This window comes from Hylobates moloch, unplaced genomic scaffold (genome assembly GCF_009828535.3).
Source record: "Hylobates moloch isolate HMO894 unplaced genomic scaffold, HMol_V3 SCAFFOLD_8, whole genome shotgun sequence".
Lineage (NCBI taxonomy): Eukaryota > Metazoa > Chordata > Mammalia > Primates > Hylobatidae > Hylobates > Hylobates moloch.
The window spans coordinates 116,726,968-116,746,974 of NW_026652283.1; the positions used below are offsets into that span (position 1 = coordinate 116,726,968).

General features: G+C 38.9%; 1 protein-coding gene and 1 long non-coding RNA gene across 10 annotated transcripts in view; one reads left to right on the plus strand and one right to left on the minus strand.

Annotated features, from left to right (window-relative positions):
• Positions 1-316: 316 nt before the first annotated feature.
• The window catches only part of LOC131383970 (uncharacterized), a 49,429-nt gene continuing 29,738 nt past the window's right edge, over positions 317-20,007 (plus strand). Inside the window, exon 1 of the long non-coding RNA XR_009214396.1 lies at positions 317-4,715. This is a non-coding gene — a long non-coding RNA (uncharacterized LOC131383970). The remainder of the gene's footprint in view (positions 4,716-20,007) is intronic.
• Positions 5,235-20,007, minus strand: part of TRMT9B (tRNA methyltransferase 9B (putative)) — a 73,234-nt gene continuing 58,461 nt past the window's right edge. For 8 of the 9 annotated variants that reach the window (XM_032162434.2, XM_032162438.2, XM_032162441.2 and 5 more), the window contains 2 exons: positions 16,896-17,069; positions 5,235-8,812 (listed from right to left, as the gene is read on the minus strand). In XM_032162434.2, the coding sequence (XP_032018325.1) occupies positions 7,776-8,812; positions 16,896-17,069 (1,211 nt within the window). In that variant the 3' untranslated portion in view covers positions 5,235-7,775. The remainder of the gene's footprint in view (positions 8,813-16,895; positions 17,070-20,007) is intronic. The other variant, XM_032162440.2, reaches the window with a different exon arrangement.

The following is a 20,007-nucleotide window of genomic DNA, read 5'->3' on the forward strand; positions in this document are numbered from 1 at the left end:
AACTTCCCTACCTCCCAAGCAACATACAAAAATGACATCCTTTCTAAATTAGGATCACATTTGCACGCATCCACTTTTGGATAGTCTAATACATCTTTATTAATCTCAAAATATGTCTTTTTGGTCAATGACATTCTTTTAATAACCATTAAAGATAATCTATTATTAAATGGTTAATTTTGCTTCCCTTAGATAAAGATAACAGAATTCAGATACGAACTTGCCCCATTCTGTTGAAGTGTACTGAGAGCTGACTGTGTGAACTGAATAATGCTTGTCCTGTACAGAATGGAGAAGAAAAGCAAAGTTTTGTTCACCTGGGAACACTTTTTTACAATACATTGATACCTAACTTAAATAATTGAATACATATCATAAACATACAAATTACACCATTTAAAATATACTTACTACAAAAAGATCCTGAACATTATTGGTTAATGCAAATAAAATTTCTTCACATTGTTATAAAAGTCAAAATATTTTACATCAATTTGTGCTTTTAAAACTATTGCTAGCTCCCCCTGGGAAAAGCCAAAATAACTGTATATTGTAGGAAAAAGTTTTTGCAATTTTGACCCAAATACACATATCAACACAAGAAGAGGCACACTAACATCTAATAATTGTTTTAAATTTCCCTGACACAAACAAACAAAACCTATTTATTCAATGAAATACATTTCTATGGTAATTGGTAATTTGATGTTTTCACTCGTTCACAAAAGAACTACTTTTTCTTGGTCACTAAAGACAGCAAACACTAGATGTCTAGGAATATGTATACATGTGTTATATATATATTTACGTACATACATATTTAAGAGAGCATATAAAGAAAATAGGACAGTTTGCACATACATATTCAAAGCCTCTCAGAAATTCCACTTAGGTCCACATTAGTGAGCCTTAATGTATTGCCAGCGTTCTGTGTAAATAACCAGAGAAGTAAAACAAACTTTAGCAGTGGAGTCCCTCCTTGTACATTAATAGAAAATCTAGTTAGAAGTGGTATGATTAGCTCATAAGAGGTCAGGAGTTCAAAACCAGCCTGGCCAACATGGTGAAAGCTCGTCTTTACTTAAAAAAAAAAAATACAAAAATTAGCCAGGAGTGGTGGCATGTTCCTGTAATCCCAGCTATTCAGGAGGCTGAGGCACGAGAACTGCTTGAACCTGGGAGGCAGAGGTTGCAGTGAGCTGAGACTGCACTACTGCACTCCAGCCTGGGCAACAGAGTGAGACACTGTCTCGAAAAAAACAAAAAAAGAGGAAAGAAAAGAGAAAAGTGCTTATCACTTAACCTAATTCTTTCTAAGGGAATGTAAATGTACCTTCTTCAGGGAATTCAACATCAAGGTACACTGGCTTAACTGCAGTGACTCACTTATTTTTCAATGTAGAGGTAATATTCATAGACAAATCAATATTCCATGTGGAGAAAATGTATTTTTCCTGTGGATGAATTAATGATTAATTGGGTTGGAGTAAACTTTACTTTCTGCAGCTCTAGTATTTATGCGTCGAATGAAGATCCAGTTTGACAATCAGCTCTTACAAATGGTCCATCAGATTGGTCAGATATTCTACAGCTCCACTCCCTCCCAGATAAGGTCATTGATTATCTGTGTATAATCAATTGGGGAAGACCCACATCAAGAGAGGACAGAGTATGTGCTGTAACTGAAATGATTGACACCCCTGTTAATGTGTCGTAGACCGTAGGATCCCTGGGGAATTAAAAATAGGACAATTCAGCTAGAATCTTCTGTTTCATCAACTCTCTTTGGTTTCTGATTGTGCTCTCATGCTGAGCCCTTTTTATTTGCATTACAATTTCAATCCTTGGTTGGTGAGAGTTCTTTTTAAATGTTTGTGCTTCAGTGTTGTAGACAACTGAGGTTGCAGATATGGAGTTTATACTATCAAAACAATCATCAAATAATCAAAATAATCATAATTTTGAGTTAAGATTGGAACAAGAGCAGTTAAGCATTATGGTTGGTTGAGGGTCTGTTAATGCTTCTCTGATTCCCTTCCACTTCCGTGGTTTTCCCATCTGCTGGACGGGTGTATAATAACACTTACCTCATATGCCTCTTGATGGAATGAAGCCTGTATCGTGCATTTTTCTTTGGAGAAAGATTACAATTATGGCATTTGAAACCCAAGTATATATCCAGGGAACGTGGGAATTACTTGTCATTATGTAATTTCTTATGAAAGCTTTGTCTAAAATAGCAGATTGCAGAACAGAAAAAATCGGATGCAACTGCAGGAAATGAGACTGAAAAATAATTCAGAGTTAGTTTATGAAGGGCCTGAATGCCATCCAAAGGAGTCTGCATTTATTCTGTAAGACACATTATTTTCTGAAATATATGCCACAGAACACTTGTGCTACAGGATGTTAATACGTCTAGGGCAAGCTAGATTAAGTCCAAGCTTTACGGTAGTCCTTAAATATGCTAATGTTCGTCGTGATTCTCTAAGGGAGGGTTGTTTGTTGTTTTTCTCAAACTAAACAATATAACTTGGTAATAGGCACACAGGGAATATGAAGAATGTTTCAGCTTGGCACCTTCAGGTCAGTTAATTCTAATATTCTGGGTACCTTCAAGATGCCAGATAGTCATTACCTTGTATCATATGTATCCAGCACACAGCAGGGCTTAGTAAACAAATGGAGTGAATGAAATATCTGAATAGTCCTCAGCTGCCTTACTTATAAAATGGGACAACAATAATATAATTGTTGAAAATTTGAAGAGTTGGAGAAAAGTGGTCCCAGAATATTTTGCAACCAGGAGCTATTTTTTAATTCAAATCAAATTGAAACAGATTTATAAATGAAAAAAAGATAAAAGGGAAAATATGTAAGAGAGTACTATTGAATTATTGTCTAGCTGTTTAATCTTTGCTTAACTTTTCCAAAGCTCATTTGGAAAGGGGATAATCACGCTTACCTTGAAAGGCTGTAATGCTCTGCCAAGCAAATGAGCTGGGCCCAGGGTTGGGAGTATAAGGTGCTGTGGTTAAGAGCAGAGGCTAGGAGCAAGACCTGGGTTTGAATCCCAGCTCTGCCTCTAGCTAAATGTGTGATACCTACTATGTGTATAACCTTAAGCAGTTTAATTTCTTTCTGCCTCAGTTTTCCTCATCTGCAAAATGGGAACAATAAGTATACTTATCTTGGAGGGCTGTGGTGAGGACTGCATATAAAATAATGAATGTTGCATTTTTTAAAAAATCCTTTTATTACTCTTTTTTAACAAACAGCCCCAGGGACAGGGGACCAGGGGAAGAGGGAGGAGGGGAAGTGAGGCTCCAGCCCCACAACCCCTTCCCCCAATCCCTTCCCCCTTATATATTTATAATCTACATACAAGCCCCGGGGGTAGGGAGCAAGAGGAACTCCCTCAGCGGAGTCACAACAGGTCCCAGTGTGTGATGTTCCCCTTCCTGTGTCCATGTGTTCTCATTGTTCAATTCCCACCTATGAGTGAGAACGTGCGGTGTTTGGTTTTTTGTCCTTGCAATAGTTTAATGTTGCATATTAAGAAAAGTTCACAGCTATTCTCATTTCAGATTTTCTATGTAATAGGAAAGAGATGCTGAGGCCTGCCCTAATTTGTTCTTCTTTGACTTCAGCTGCTTGGCTGATGTTTGGTTCCCATTTCCTCCTTCCTCCAAAACTGGGTGCTCACAGCTCATATTTAACCTGTGCCCTCCCCTACCAAGTCCAACTACTGAGTTAGAACTTCTGTTCTCCTCCAAACTCATATATATGTATTAATTTCATTTAAAAATCCACCAGTACTTTTTTTTTGGCCACTAATATCCAGGGGCATTCATTTTCCTAGCTGGTTTATATTTGGATGGTTTTTTCTCTGGATTACTCCAAATTTTTGCCTGTTGAATTGATGGTCACTTAAAAGACAGAGGAATTATTGCCATGTAGAATTTGGAAGGAAATAGAAAGGCAAACGAGAAATAAGAATTAGCACTATTCTGCACGGAGATCTGTGATGAGAAGAGAGAACCAAACCAAACTCCAAGATGTTTGTGTAGCTAGTTTGTTAGTTACTTTGATATGCCGATGTCATATCATCACTATACTGGCAATTGGAAAAAATTTAAATAGGTGCTTGAATGATTCTCACTATAACTTTATTTTGATTCCATCCTTTGTCCACGTTAATGCACTTTCTCCCAAATCCTTTGAAGATTCCGTGGAATTTCTCAAATACACAGTGAGGCATCAGGAAGCCAACAAAGTTTTGTTTTGTTTTGTTTGAGATGGAGTTTCACTCTTGTTGTGCAGGCTGGAGTGCAATGGCACAATCTCAGCTCACTGAAACCTCCGCCTCCTGGGTTCAAGCAATTCTGCTGCCTCAGCCTCCCAAGTAGCTCAGATTACAAGCATGTGCCACCAACCCTGCTAGTTTTTTGTATTTAATAAAGACGGGGTTTCACCATGTTGGTCAGGCTGGTCTCAAACTCCTGACCTCAGTTAATCCACCCATCTTGGCCTCCTGAAGTGCTGGGATTACAGGCACGAGCCATCGCAACCAGCTGCCAAGCAAGTTTTTAAGAATCCTCCAAAAACCCCTCAAACTCTCCCTTCTATTTCAGATAGTGGGACTCTGTGCTGATGCCAGCAAGTAAAGAAGAAAGAATAAGAAAGACACTGTGTGATCTAGTATTAATAAGGAAGTAAGTGATCAAATTATTCCAGCTAGATCAGTAGAATCTATCATCAAGCAAGTTGAGGCCGACAGCATTCACAAATCAACTGTCTACATTTATACTCACTGATGACTTGTGTTTCCTTTTGAGGACAAGTAAGCTTTTTAAATGATCAAGATGTTTACATTAGTTTTGCTCTTCAATGGCTTTTTAAAAAAAAATCCAAAGGCAGAAGTTAAATTTAAAAGAGATTTCCATGTGACTACCCCAAAGAGAGATTATCAATCACCAAGTTAAATATTTGTATACAAAATAATATCTGGATGCATAGATTCTTATGTTCATCAGATGAAGAGTAAAAGACTTATTACTCACCATGCTTTATTTACACCCCTGTCAAAATTACATGAAAATATTTCTCTCCAAAGAACCATTCTAGAGAACCCTTTCATACAAAGTGGTGTGTGCACATCTAAGAGGTTGCTCAGACAGTTTAGCTCAAAGGCTAAAGAGTCTAGTAAACTGAGTTCCACCACGTCATGACTTTTAAGTGGTAGGCTACCACCAGAAAGAGAGGACTTCAAGTGCAGATTTCTAGCAGCAAGGCCAGGATTAAAATCCCATGTGACAGTAGGCTTCAGAGAGAGGAACAATCCATTCATAATTCAAAGGCCATCAAACCCGAGTTCTAAGAACGTTTTTGACTATGAGAATCTTTTCTTTTTACCAAGAAAATCCCTTACAGTCATGGTTTAATGTCCTGAATTAAGAAATAGAAGAGGCCGGGCGCGGTGGCTCACGCTTGTAATCCCAGCAGTTTGGGAGGCTGAGGCAGGCGGATCACGAGGTCAGGAGATCGAGACCATCATGGCTAACACAGTGAAACCCCGTCTCTACTAAAAATACAAAAAATTAGCCGGGTGCGGTGGCTGACTCCTGTAGTCCCAGCTGCTTGGGAGGCTGAGGCAGGAGAATGGCGTGAACCCGGGAGGCGGAGCTTGCAGTGAGCTGAGATCGCGCCACTGCACTCCAGCCTGGGCGACAGAGGGAGACTCTGTCACAAAAAAAAAAAAAAAAAAAAAAAAAGAGAAATAGAAGAAACCAAATTAATTTTTAATTTATACTCCACTTATATATGTTTTCAATCATCCACTACTGCAGGATGTACCCTGAACAGTACAAGTCGTATGCATCATTTTCACCAGACAACTTCATCTACCAAAATGGTGATAACACAATCTTATTTTGAAGCCAAAAGAGAGTTATAAACATCAGTCGTTTTCAGATATGCTTTAAAAATAGTTCTTTAAGTTTGTTCAAAAGTAACATCATTATTTTAAGTTATAGCACAATCATTAAAGGAAAAAAGAACCCAAGAACAAATGAAATTCATTATTATTTTAGTTACTTTTAGTGGAAAAAATAAAACAAGGTTTGGATTTTCATCCAGGATAAAGTAAAATGACTCTTGTCAGATGTCAATTTTCTCATTAATGAACTACTTGAGACTGTACTCCTGGGTCAACTTATTTCTGCTTCTTCTGTCTCTAGACCTGTCTTAATTATATTTTTGTCTCAGGATCCATGACATAGATTTAAACAGACCCATGGGCAAATCTAAACAGTGACCACACAGTGTCCAGTCTATTTGTTTCTCTACAAAGTGACAGAAATTCAACCTTTAATCAGTAGAAGTTGATTCTACCTAAATTCCTAATATAACTAATAAAATGTAGTCATCTTCAATAAAATAAATGCCCAGATACTATTTTAAAGGATACAGCAAATCCCAGTCATACCTCTACCAAGGCTAACTATGCTGTACCTTAATTTGTTTGTTCTCAGAGCTAAAATCAGTGCTTCACCTATATTCTCCTTTCCTAAAGAGTCCGTCAACGCAAAAGAAATGCCTAGTTCTTGATGCAGACTCATCATTAGTCAATCTTGGTCTTGGATATTCATGCTTCTAAAAAGCATGATTGATAACAATCTTGCTAATAAGCAATAGTAATATCAATCTTGACTATTTATGCTTCTAATAAGATTGGAAGAATACCACTTGGGTACTTGCATATAACTCCTAGTACCTACATACTCCACTCCTTACAAGCTAACAATGCCTTTATTATTATTACTATTATTATTATTTTGAGACAGAGTCTTGCTATGTTGCCCAGGCTGCAGTGCAGTGGTGCAAGCATAGCTCACTGCAGCCTTGAACTCTTGGGCTCCTATGATCCTCCTGCCTCAGTCTCTCGAGTAGCTTGGATGACAGGCATGCACCACCACAACTGGCTAATTTTATAGAGATAGGGTCTTGCTATGTTGCCCAGGCTACTCTTGAACTCCTGGGTTCAAGTGATCCTTCCACCTCAGCTTCCCAAAGTGCTGGGATTACAGGTATGAGCCACCATGCTCAGCCTAACAGTGCCTTTAAAAACCTCCTGGGCTACATTGAAAACCTTATTATCACATGTCAACTTACTTTGAAGCAAGTTTGCTTATAATTTAGAAAAGTCCTTGTAACACTTCTTGGTTCTCTCCACTGTCACTCAGTTTTCTGAAAACTTGAAGTAAAAGCAAGGCCTTGGCAACAAGATAACTCATCACATGGTTCAATGTATATCTGTGCAATGGATCAAGTTTACCTAGTATCTTGCACACTGCTCTCAATTATAAGCTGAGAACCAGAAATTATCCCCTCACTTTATAAAAATACTGTTTTAAAAGATTATTTAACAGCATAATCTTTTTAAATTGATGTGTAATACTGAAAAACACTATACATGTACTTTATCTCTCAGGGGTTAAACAAAATCTGAGCTGTACTGAAGGGCATTTTCTGTTGCTTCTTCAGATCTTTTATATTAACATTTAAGCACAAATACCCTTTGTCAAGTACTTTCAGTGCCAGGATCTGTGCTTATTCAAAGATAAAAACAAAAACAACCAAATAACTAATACTCTCTGCAGACCAAAGCATAAATAGATTAACAAATAACACTGAATGCAAATTCAGGTAACCATATCAAACCTAGTGAAAAGAATGTGGTTCATCTTTTGGAAGAGTTGTCTAAAAGGATCCAATCAATCACAACTTCCCTTTTTCTCTGCAATGATACACCAGTTACCATGATCATTCCCAGAACTCAGGATACGGAGCTCTGACACATTCTCCTTAAGCAGACTGCAGAGCTCCCCTTCTCGAAACACATGGTAGTAGCGCATAAAGGCTCTGGAGTCCAAAATGTCAGGCTGTGGATCTTCGACAGACATTGTATCATCTGGGTTGGAATCTGTGGAATCGACTGCAGAAATCCTTCTCAATATTTTAGTAGCAGAAGGATTATCATCTTGTAAGTTACCTGCATCCGCAAAATTCCCACTGGTATTAGTGCTATCCAGAAAATTTCCCCCTCCATTTCTCCTCATTTCTCCTTGATGGTCTCCATTTAAATGCTTCAGAGTGCCTGGTGCTCTCAGCCACTCCAAGTGTTTTCGAGAAGAAGATTCCACAAACACTTCCTCATCTAAGCTTTGCTCTTTTGTTGAAAATGGCTCTTGGTGATCAAAGTCTAAACTAGAGTGTCTGGAAGGCTGGATTGTTACAGTGCTATTGGCCCAAACTTCTGTGTTCTTCAAGGGTCTTACTCTTTCAATTTGCTTCCTCAGAGTCGATTCATCCAAAGATCTTGAGAAAAACCAGGAACGAAACGATTTTCCTAATGTGCCGTAGAATCCATATTCTTCCTCGCCTTCCTTAGAAATATTTGCAAAACAGGTTCTTGCCATAGGAGGTTCATAGTCCACACTGTGGGACCGTTTTGAACCACACTGCTCTTTAAAACAAACAGAACAGCTACACTCAGAGCAAGGAGGATGGTAGGGATGGCCTCTTTCTGGGTGTCCACACTGTCTCTTCCTCCCAGACTGGCTGGACTCTGAGAAGAGCTGGGAACACAGGGCCCTGTTCCATGGAACAAGCACGTCTTGCTTCTCAAAGCGACGGTTCTTTTGTTCCATTGCCCAAACGTAAATCATCAGCTGGCCTCCAGGAACTAAGACCCTGGCCATTTCTTTTATTGCTCTGATTCTTCTTTGTTTTGTAGAAAAATGATGTATGACTGAAAAAGACAAAACTAGATCTCAGTGTGTATGCACATACATAAACCCACACACGTATATACTGGTGTTTACCATATAACAATGATGAAATTTTGACATCTAATAAAACCTTCTTATTTCCTCCATGGCAACGATGATGACAGAAATAGCACAGGCCTGATTTTAGGAGAAACATAAATTTTGGCTTTGGCTCCTGTACTTTAATATTAGATGGCTGATCTTGGGCAAGATATTTAAGTTCTATAGATTTTAAGTTTCTTCCTCTATAATAAGAAGTCTAGAGTCCATAAATCCATAAAGTCTCTTCCAGTTCCAAAATACTATGGATTTTTTTTAATCAGGATGGTCAATGTGAATTACTAAAATTTGAAAGGGATATTAAATGTTCCCTTTGAATTCTATGAGGTAATTCATTGTTTTAATGAATAATTTGTACTTCTAAAGCAATAGCTGAGAAGTAGAGAAATATGTTAAAGACTGTTTCTCTGTTTAGATAATGCAAAGATCAGCAGCTCACCCCAAGTCCAATTGGTTGCTTATAATAAAGTATAAAATAGTTGTGTCTATTTAAAAAATCAGTGTATAGGTCATCATTTTACTTCCAATTTCTGCAAAGTCAAAATGAGCTTCAAGTAAGAGTGCCTTTATCAAGTCATAAGTGTGTTATTAGGCATAATTTTTTCCGCCAATAGAAAGTGCTAGTCTGTTAGTTCTTGAGGGAGTGTAATCACAGTATTTTGTTAAGAGAAAACTTCAAATTATTTCTCCCTACACAGACCCACCAATATATCAGGGAGGAAATTAATCTCAAGCAAAGTTGGAAGACTCCTGTTTGGATATGAGCTGTGAGGGCAGAGACAGAGACTGAAAGCGTTGCTCTAATGGTCAAAATAATCCAACTGTTACTGGTGATTTTAGGCAAACTAATCTTCGTAGTTTAACTGCCACAGAGACATATTAAATACCAAAAATGGGGTTTGCGTACAGATCAAACTAATAAGGAAATGCCACTCAACAGATACATTTTGTATCATTAGCAACCAAGTTTTCATTCCTATCAACAGCACACAATCCTTGGTATCTCTACCATGCAGCAATGTAAGGAAGCCAGCGGTGTGAGGGTGAAATGAGTTTGAAGAACAAGACACCAGTGTATTTCATTCTGCTAGCTCTTTCGGTAACTAGTTTTGTGATCTCTGACCACTCGCTCTATCCTGCTGGCCTCAGACTGCCGCCACCCACTCCCCAAAAGAATAGTCCTTTAATATGGCTCATTTGAAAGCTACCTTTCTAGAAGTAGAGTCCTGATTACTAAGCTAAGGAGGTATAGCAGTCAGGACTGAGAAAGACTCAATCCACTGCTAATGCTCACATGTATCCGTGGTTACTAAGAGCCATTAATATCTCCTGTGCCGCGTGCAGTGGCTCATGCCAGTAATCCCAGCACTTTGGGAGGCTGAGGTGGTGGATCACTTGAGGCCAGGAGTTTGAGACCAGCCTGGGCAACGTGGCAAAACCCCATCTCTCCAAAAAATACAAAAAACTAACTGGGTGCAGTGGTGTGTGCCTGTAGTTCCAGCTACTCAGGAGGCTAAAGTGGGAGGATCATTTGAGCTGGGGAGGTCGAGGTTGCAGTGGGCCATGATCATGCCACTGCAGTCCAGTCTGGCCAACAGAGTGAGACGCTGTCTCATATATATATATATACACACACACACACACACACACGTATATATGTATGTATGTATCTCCCATAACTTGCACCTAATTCACTTTGGAGCTTCTTCTATGGGTGTATTTTCTGAATACAATCCATCTTCATTATTCATGGATTCTGTATTTGCAAATTTGCCCACTTGATAGTCAATCGTCCCCAAATCAATACTCCCCAAATTGTAATCCCCCAAATCAATACTCCCAGACTTTCACAGTCATTCGCTGATGAATGCAGAAGCGCAACTTGAGCCTCTCAATGCATGTATTCCCGGCTGAGATGAAACAAAGCAATGTTCTTCCTTCTTATTTCAATTCTAATACTGTAAACAAGGGTTCTTTTTGTGATCTATTTTGTGCCACATTTTCTGCATGTTTGTGCTTCTTGTTGGTGATTTTGCTATTTGAAATCGCCTCCAAACAAAGTGTTGAGGTATTATTTAGTGCTTGTAAGCCTTGGAAGACTGTGATGCACTTTACAGAGGAAATATGAGTTAGATAACTTCGTTCAGGCATGAGTTGCAGTGCTGTTGGCGTGAGTTTAAAATGAAATAAACTGTCTTTAAACAGAAACACACATAAAACAAGGCAATATATCGTTCAGCTGACAAAAATGTTGTGACCAGAGGCTCACAGAAACCCAATCCTGTATGCCTCTTGGGACTCTATATTCCACTGAATGTATTAATTCAGTGTTCACAGAGACTTTATAGAACATTACTACTGTAGATAATGATAGTTGACTGTATTTTTTGGGGGGTGGTATAAGACCAATAAAATACCCATTAAAATGGGACTATTTTAATAAAGTAGTCTCTTTTCAGTAGAGTCATACATCAACATTCAGAATTTTATTGGGCTTCAAAGTATGTTTTTTTCTTTGTTGTTGTTTTTTTTTTGTTTTTCTGAGACAGGGTCTTTCTTGCTCTGTCACCCAGGATGTAGTGGCTCCATCTCAGCTGCAGCCTCTGCCTCCTGAGTTCAGGTGATTCTCCTCTCTCAGCCTCCTGAGTAGCTGGGACCACAGGTGTATATCACCACACCTAGCTAATTTTTGCATTTTTTATAGAGATGGAGTTTTGCCATGTTGCCCAGGCTGGTATCGAATTCCTGGGCTCAAGCGATCTTCCTGCCTCAGCCTTGCAAAGTGCTGGGATTACAGGCGTGAGCCACCACGCCTGGCCAAGTTTTTTTTTTTTTTTTTTTAAGAAACTCCTTATTTATTCATTTATTAATGCCTAAGTGACCATTCCTTTCTCATCAGATGTTACAGCATAATTTCACCCAGGAATATCAGTCTTTTATATTGTGTTTTATATTTATACTTAAAGTGTAATAAGTAACAGCCTTTAAGCCAAATGTTCTTAGGAAAAAAATAGCTGGCCAGGGATGGTGGCTCACACCTGTAATTCCAGCACTTTGAAGGGCTGAGGTGGGCAGATCACTTGAGCTCAGGAGTTCAAGACCAGCCTGGGCAACATAGTGAAACCCCATCTCTACCAAAAAATAAAAAAATAAAAAAAAATTAGCTGGGTGTGGTGGTGCGTGTCTGTGGTTCAAGCTACTCAGGAAGCTGATGTGAGAGAATCACTTGAGCCTGGGAGGCAGAGGTTGAAGTGAGCTGAGATCACGCCACTGTACTCCGACCTGGGTGACAGAGTAAGACCCTGTCTCAAAAAAAAAAAAAAAGAAAAAAAAGCTTACAAATGATTACTTCATTACGTAGTAAATGTATTACACATGCATACATATACATACTCTATTAAGAAACATTGTAAATGTATCTAAAATGGGAAGTGAGAATATATTTATCTGAAATATCAATGTCTGGAAACTATATTTAATTTTTAAAAGTCCTTTTTGTTTAAAAAATCATAATCACAACTTGTAAAGGCAAAAGTAGTACTCAATATATGTATCCTAAAGCAATATTTTCCTGCTGAGAGCCCTGACAGTAGGTAGGTTGAATTCAGTTACTGGATTCCAGATTCAGATGAGAAGTTACTCACAATCTCCTTTAATGTCTTGTTATATCTTGATATTTTATCATTTATTGACATTTAACTTTTCAACTCTCACCTCTCTAACCTTCAGCATTCAGAATCTACAGGTTTACGGTAAAGCAGGCTTCTTTAAAATATCAGTACGATTGACATTTTGGGATAGATAATTCGTTTTTTTGTTTTTTAGATGGAGTCTTGCTCTGTCGCCCAGGCTGGGGTACAGTGGTGTGACTTGGCTCACTGCAACCTCTGCCTCCCGGGTTCAAGCAATTCTCCTGTCTCAGCCTCCCAAGTAGCTGAGCCTCAGGCCTGCGCCACTATGCCCGGCTAATTTTGTATTTTTAGTAGAGACAGGGTTTCACCATATTGGCCAGGCTGGTCTTGAACTCCTGACCTCGTGATCCGCCCGCCTTGGCCTCCCAAAATGGTTAATTCTTTATTGTGGGAGCCCACTTACTAGATGACATTATACATACACATATACAAACATCCAGTTGCGACAATTAAAAATGTCTCCAGACATTGCCTATGTCCCCTGGGGTAAGGGGGAAGGAGCACCATAACCCCCACTTGAGAAGCACTAGCCTGAAGGGCATTGTTGATTGCTGCTATGTTAATACGCCACCACTTTTCCCTAGGATGTTTATCAGACTATTTCAAAGGTAAGTAAAACAATGTTTCTTTTTCTAGTCTGCCAGCAAATGAAGGCATAACCAGGTATGATGCTTATCTCACATTATTGTTAAAAGATGTGGAAAAGCAAACATATATATACATATATATTTCTTCCTGTTAAGCAAGAAGTGCTAACATACAGAATTTTAAATAGAGAAGTAAATATATACGGACATAAGAGAGACAGTCTATTGAAATTTCTCATAGTATACTTCCTTTTATATATATTATTTATATTTATATATTTATATATTTATCATAATATAGGTACTTATATATGTAATATAATACGAGAAATTTCAATAGATATGTCTCTTATGCCTCATTTTTAGTTATATAAACACATATATAATGTATATAAATATATATTTCATATTTATATTTATATATGTGTTTATATATATATGATTTTCAGGGACAGGGTCCCTTATGTATGTTATATATACATATATGTATAAATGATTTTTAGGGACAAGGTCTCACTATGTTGCCCAGGCTGGACTCAAACTCCTGGACTCAAACGATCCTCTCACCCCAGCCTCCCAAAGTCGCTGGGACTACAGGTGCCCGCCACCATACCTGGCTACCATAATATAGTTCTAAATGTGAAATCGAACTGAAAATAACCACATCGCATTAATTCATAGTTACAGATCATAAAAACGCGTGCTGTTTTTCCACTCAAGGAAACATTTTTAATTCGAAGATGGTAACTAGGTGTGCTCCATTTTCTCTGAGGGCAACGCATGAGATGTAAACTGAAAATAGAGGACTTAGCCAGATATGCTGGCTGTTTCCCAAGCATAGGAAAGCTGATCTATATCCCCTTCCTTCACCAGTGGCTCAGTGGCATGGTCTGGATGTAGGTGGCCTTGAAGACTAAAACGAACTTAGCCTGGGCATGGTGGCTCATGCCTGTAATCACAGCACTTTGGGAGGCCAAGGTAGGTGGATTGGTTGAGCCCAGGAGTTCAAGACCAGCCTGGACAATCAGGCAACCCCATCTCTACAAAAAATTTAGAAAAAATTAGCCAGGCATGGTGGTGTGTGCCTGTAGTCCCAACTACTGGGGAGGCTGAGGCAGGAGGATAACCTGAGCCCGGGAGGTCGAGGCTGCCACTGCACTCCAGCCAGGATGATAAGAGTGAGACCAAGAAAAAAACTGGTCTCACTTTACGCTAAACCTGCAGATTCTAAATGCTGTAGGTTAGAGAGGCAAGGCATGTACACTTGAAAAGTTAAATGTCAACAAATGATAAAATATCGAGATGTAACAAGACATCTCAAAACAAATTGTCTCAAAAAATAAAAAATAAAAAAAATTCTTGAATCATTAAAAAAATCCAATAACAATTTGAAGGTTTAAATAGTTAAAAAAATAAAAAATACAATGAGTGTAGACAAAAGAAGAGCAAAGAGTTCACACATTTCTTTGACTTTTTATTTTATTTTATTTTATTTATTTATCTATTTATTTATTTATTTGAGATGCAGTCTCACTCTGTTGTTTAGGCTGGAGTGCAGTGGCATGATCTCGGCTCACTGCAACCTCCTCCTTCCGGGTTCAAGCAATGCCCTGCCTCAGCCTCCCGAGTAGCTGGATTACAAGCGCTCACCACCATGCCTGGCTAATTTTTGTATTTTTAGTAGAGATGGGGTTTCACCATCTTGGCCAGGCTGGTCTTGAACTCCTGACCTTGTGATCCACCCACCTTGGCCTCCCAAAGTGCTAGGATTACAGGCGTGAGTCACCGTGCCCGGCCCATTTCTTTGACCTTTCTCCAATTTCTAGTTAAGTGGAATGACCAAACCAAAACCTTTTTCCACTAAAGATTCAAAGCATTGTATAGTGTTGCTTAATTCAACAAGGTTTCCTTCTGGTTATAGACTGAATGTTTGTGGCCTCCAAGGCCCATATGTCGAAGCCCTAACCCCCAGTATGAAGGTATTAGGAGGTCAGAAATTTAGGAGGTTTAGATGAAGTTGTGAGAGTGGGCCCCCATTATGGGCTTAATGGCCTGTTTATAAGAAGAGACCAGAAAGCTTGCTCTGTCTCTCTCTTTCTCCCCTTCTCCTTCCAGTCTCCTGCCACATTCCACGTGATGATACAGCAAGAAGTAAGCCATCTGCAAGCTGGTAGGAGGGTCCCTACCAGAACCTTACCCTGCTGGCACCCTGATCTCAGATATCCAGCCTCCAGAACTGTGAGAAATAAATGTCTGTTGTTTAAGCCAAGTCTATGGTATTTTATTATAGCAGGCTGCAAAGGCTAAGACAATCCTCTTAATGCTTACAACCAAAATGGATCTAATAGTTTCAACTGCAAATAAGACTATCAGAGAGCGAGTATCCATGGCAACCATCTCTTGCCAGTCCTTACTAGTTCCAAGGTTACGGCTTCCAGGTCTGCCTCCCTCACCATATGAAGAAACAGTCCCCACCTAATGTTGGATAAATCAATCTTTCATCTATTTTAGGAAAAGAGCAAATCATCTTATTCTGCAATTTTATCATGAATAACTCCATTTTATAAAAGATCATCTTTCTTGGATAAAACTTGTTATTCAAATAGTATTTTTGTTTTGTTTTGTTTTGTTTTCTGAGATGAGTCTCACTCTGTCATCCAGGCTGGAGTGCAGTGGCCTGATCTCAGCTCACTGCAACCTCCGCCTTCCAGGTTCAAGTGATTCTCCTGCCTCACCCTCCTGAGTAACTGGGACTATAGGCACTTGCACCATGCCCGGCTAATTTTTGTATTTTTAGTAGAGATGGGTTTCACCATGTTGGCCAGCCTGGTCTTGGTCTCCTGACCTCATGATCCACCCTCTTCGGCCTCCCAAAGGGCTGGGATTACAGGCGTGAGCCACCGCACCCAGCCAAATAGGTTGATTTTTAAGAGTGTATTAGGACAAGTAATTTGCTTTGCAAAATATTTTTCCATTGCAAAACAAACAAAAAAACCTTGTCATAGGGTTCCATTAAATATCAAGTTTCCCTGCATATTTAAATATGGCAGGTGTCATGTATTCTTTACCTGCATGTATTTCAGGCATGCATTTTTTCCCCCATTTTTTGGCATGTGTGTTTTCTGGGCACACTTGTTGGGAGGATATGAGAAACACATTCCCTAGACTCATGAACAATCTTCGGCAGTAAATGAGCAGAGTGGCATTATAAAAACAATGCAATCCAAGACCAGATGGGACCTATCTTCTCCATGAACTTGAGTACCAGTGAGTGGCAGATTGGTCCAGGTGACATTTAGTGTGTTAGCCCTAGAATTCTCTGTTAACAAAGGCCACTATTTTGGCCTAAAAAAAGGTAATATAACTTCTGAAAATCTACTTTGCTTTGGATGAATCTGGCTTCATTTAAATAAAATGAAGTGCTATTTTCAATGAGTAAGATTCCTCTAATCCTTTCTTACTCATAAATAAAAGAAATTGGAATGAATCATAAAAAAACTGCAATAACAATTTGAAGGTTTAAATAGTTAAAACAATCATATGTGCCATAAATACATTTTGGAGTTGAGTCAAATCACTCAAGTAGTTGAAACAATTTTTTTAAATTAGATAAAATAAATTACATTGACATTTCTACACAGAACGGATGTTGAGTCATGAGAACGGACTAAACCATGTCAATTATTCTCATGGCAAAGGGTGAATGTGTGATCCGGCTGCCTTACCTCCTATGGAGATGATGGCATCGAAGCCCTCATCCCTAAAGGGGAGATTAAGGTTGTCACATACCATGGCTTCACATCCTCTATCCCGGGCAATCTCTACCAGTGGCCCACAGTAGTCACAGCCCACGGTATGTACCTGGCTGTTCACTTTAAGATACTTTCCAGTCCCACAACCTATAAGAGAAAAACCTGCGTTACATGCTATCCTCAATGGAAAGTGTGAAATAGTTCGTCTCATAACAAGAAATATAATTAACTTTTTATATATATTTTTTGAGACAGAGTCTCCCTCAGTCACCCAGGCTGGAGTGCAGTGGCGCGATCTCGGCTCACTGCAACCTTTGCCTCCCGGGTTCAAGCAATTCTCTTGCCTCAGCCTCCCGAGTAGGTGGGATCATAGGCGCGTGACACCATGACCAGGTAATTTTGTATTGCTAGTAGAGACGGGTTTCTCCATGTTGGTTAGGTTGGTCTTGAACTCCCAACCTCAGGTGATCCGCCCGACTGGGCCTCCCAAAGTGTTGGGATTACAGGCGTGAGCTACCGCGCCTGGTCAACATTTTTTTTTTTTTAACTAACCAAGATAGAATACAACATGGTGTGAAAGTATTCACAAAAGCAAAAGAAAAGCCTTCAGCAAATACTTACATATTCTCATATAGAAGAGAGAAAGGCAATAGGAAAAAAATAACATTTATTGAATATTTAATGAGGTAATGTCCACAGGGGGTCAGTACACTGGCGCAACCAAGGCACGTTAGCTGGTCCACAGCAAGAAAAATAGTTCTAGTATCCCAGAGACCGTGTGTAGCCTCTAAGCTCACATCCATATTTCATTGTGTATATACGCATGTTACGGCCTTTATTCTCCTGTTGTCTCTCCAAAGATTCTTACCACTTGCTGACTGCAAAACAGACAACTGTCAACAACTTTTCAATTATTTATGCACTAAAACATGCCTTTCAAATTTTTAAAATTTGAACTTGAATTAGAAAAGAATTTTTAACATTGTTTTTATCCAATCTCTATTCATTGCTACATTTAAAATGATCTCTATGGGTCCAGTATACAACTCAGATTATAAAAGCTACTTTTTTCTTAAATAGACCATTTTTTTTTTTTTTTTTTTTTTTGAGACGGAGTCTCGCTCTGTCGCCCAGGCTGGAGTGCAGTGGCGCGATCTCGGCTCACTGCAACCTCCGCCTCCCGGGTTCACGCCATTCTCCTGCCTCAGCCTCTCCGAGTAGCTGGGACTACAGGCGCCCGCCACCACGCCCGGCTAATTTTTTGTATTTTTAGTAGAGACGGGGTTTCACCGTGGTCTCGATCTCCTGACCTCGTGATCCGCCCGCCTCGGCCTCCCAAAGTGCTGGGATTACAAGCGTGAGCCACCGCGCCCAGCCTTAAATAGACAATTTTTGATATTCACTTTCCAGCAGCAGAGACCTAAGTAATTCAGGATTTACAAAGCCCAAAGATTCAGATCATTGAGGTCTTACTGATGTTATGATTGAAGAAGGTAGTAACATGAATGAATAACCACCTTGAAACAAAGCCTTCTACAATCTAATACTGAGTATTATATTCTACCACAGATATGTAGTCTAATTCCTTTCCAGAAATATTAAAAGAAATCATTACAGCCTATATTTGTACCTATTGGCATTACCTATAAAATTTTTCTACCTGAAAAAATATCTACCACTGTTTAAAGATGATTAGTTTGCTGCTTCTGAAATACATCAGGACACTAATAATCCCTCCTTACTAGGCACTTTCAAAATTATTATGATACAATAAAAGCAAACTTAAGATTCATTAATGCCAGCTGAGACAGTGGAGAATATATTAATAAAAAATAAAATTTGGGGTCTGGCGCGGTGGCTCATGCCTATTATCCTAGCACTTTGGAACGCCGCAGCGGGTGGATCACTTGAGGGCAGGAGTTCGAGACCAGCCTGGCCAACATGGTGAAACCCCTCTCTACTAAAAATACAAAAATTAGCTGGGTGTGGTGGCAGGCACCTGTAATCCCAGCTACTCAGGAGGCTGAGGCAGAAAAAATCACTTAAATCCAGGAGGTGGAGGTTGCAGTGAGCTGGGGTAGCATCACTGCACTCCAACCTAGGTGATGACAGAGTTAGATTTTGTCTCAAAAAAAAAATAATAAAGAAAAAAGAAAACAATTGCAGCATTATTATTTCCATGTAAATGTGACCATATTATTTCTATGTAAATGTTTCTAAGACACAGTCGTGGTCTTAGAAACACCTTTGATCTCATAGCCACGTGGTTCCCAATAATGCTTATGAGAAAAAGTACCCACTATTTGAAGGCAATCATGGGGAAAATATAATTCACAAAGTATTTTAAAATTAAAATCCTGTGTATTTCAAAAGACGATGGTCCCATTTTAAGAAAAATAACCTTGCAACTCATTTGCTTTTTCATTGGCTCGAGGGATACTTTAGGAGAAATGAAAGGGAAAGTTACTTCAATGATATTAATAAAATCAGACTCATAGATCTTTAGAATGAGGAGGGCCTGTTCAGAGAGCATTTTGTAATAAGGAGGAAACAGAGGTCTTTTCTCCCGACAACGCTTCTAATGCCCTAGAAGTCTTGATTTGCTCCTATTCATTTCTAATGGCATTCATGTCTAAATCTTGAATTGAACGAAAAATGAATTTTAAATATTTTTTAATCCAATCTATTGTCTATTCATCAAACAGCTGATGATTTTAGCTAAGTGGAAAACCTAGCGACAAAAACCATTTCCTTTAGAAGACAGTCATATTATCATCTGTCTTTTCTTCTGCTCATCCCTTTGAACTTCTTTCTTTTTCATTTCTTTCTTCTTTAACTTCAATTTTATTAAAATGCATCTTTCATTTTGGAATGAAAACATGACCGTATTTATTGAATAGTTTAAAAAATGTATATAGTACAAAATTCAAAAGATACAAATTGGCAAAAAGATATTTACTAAAGATGTAGTTGTTGATTTGCACAGAGGTATTTAAGGAATATTATTTGTAAGACTTTTTTTTTTTTTTTGAAATAGGGTCTCACTATGTCACCCAGGCTGGAGTGCAGTGGCACCATCTCGGCT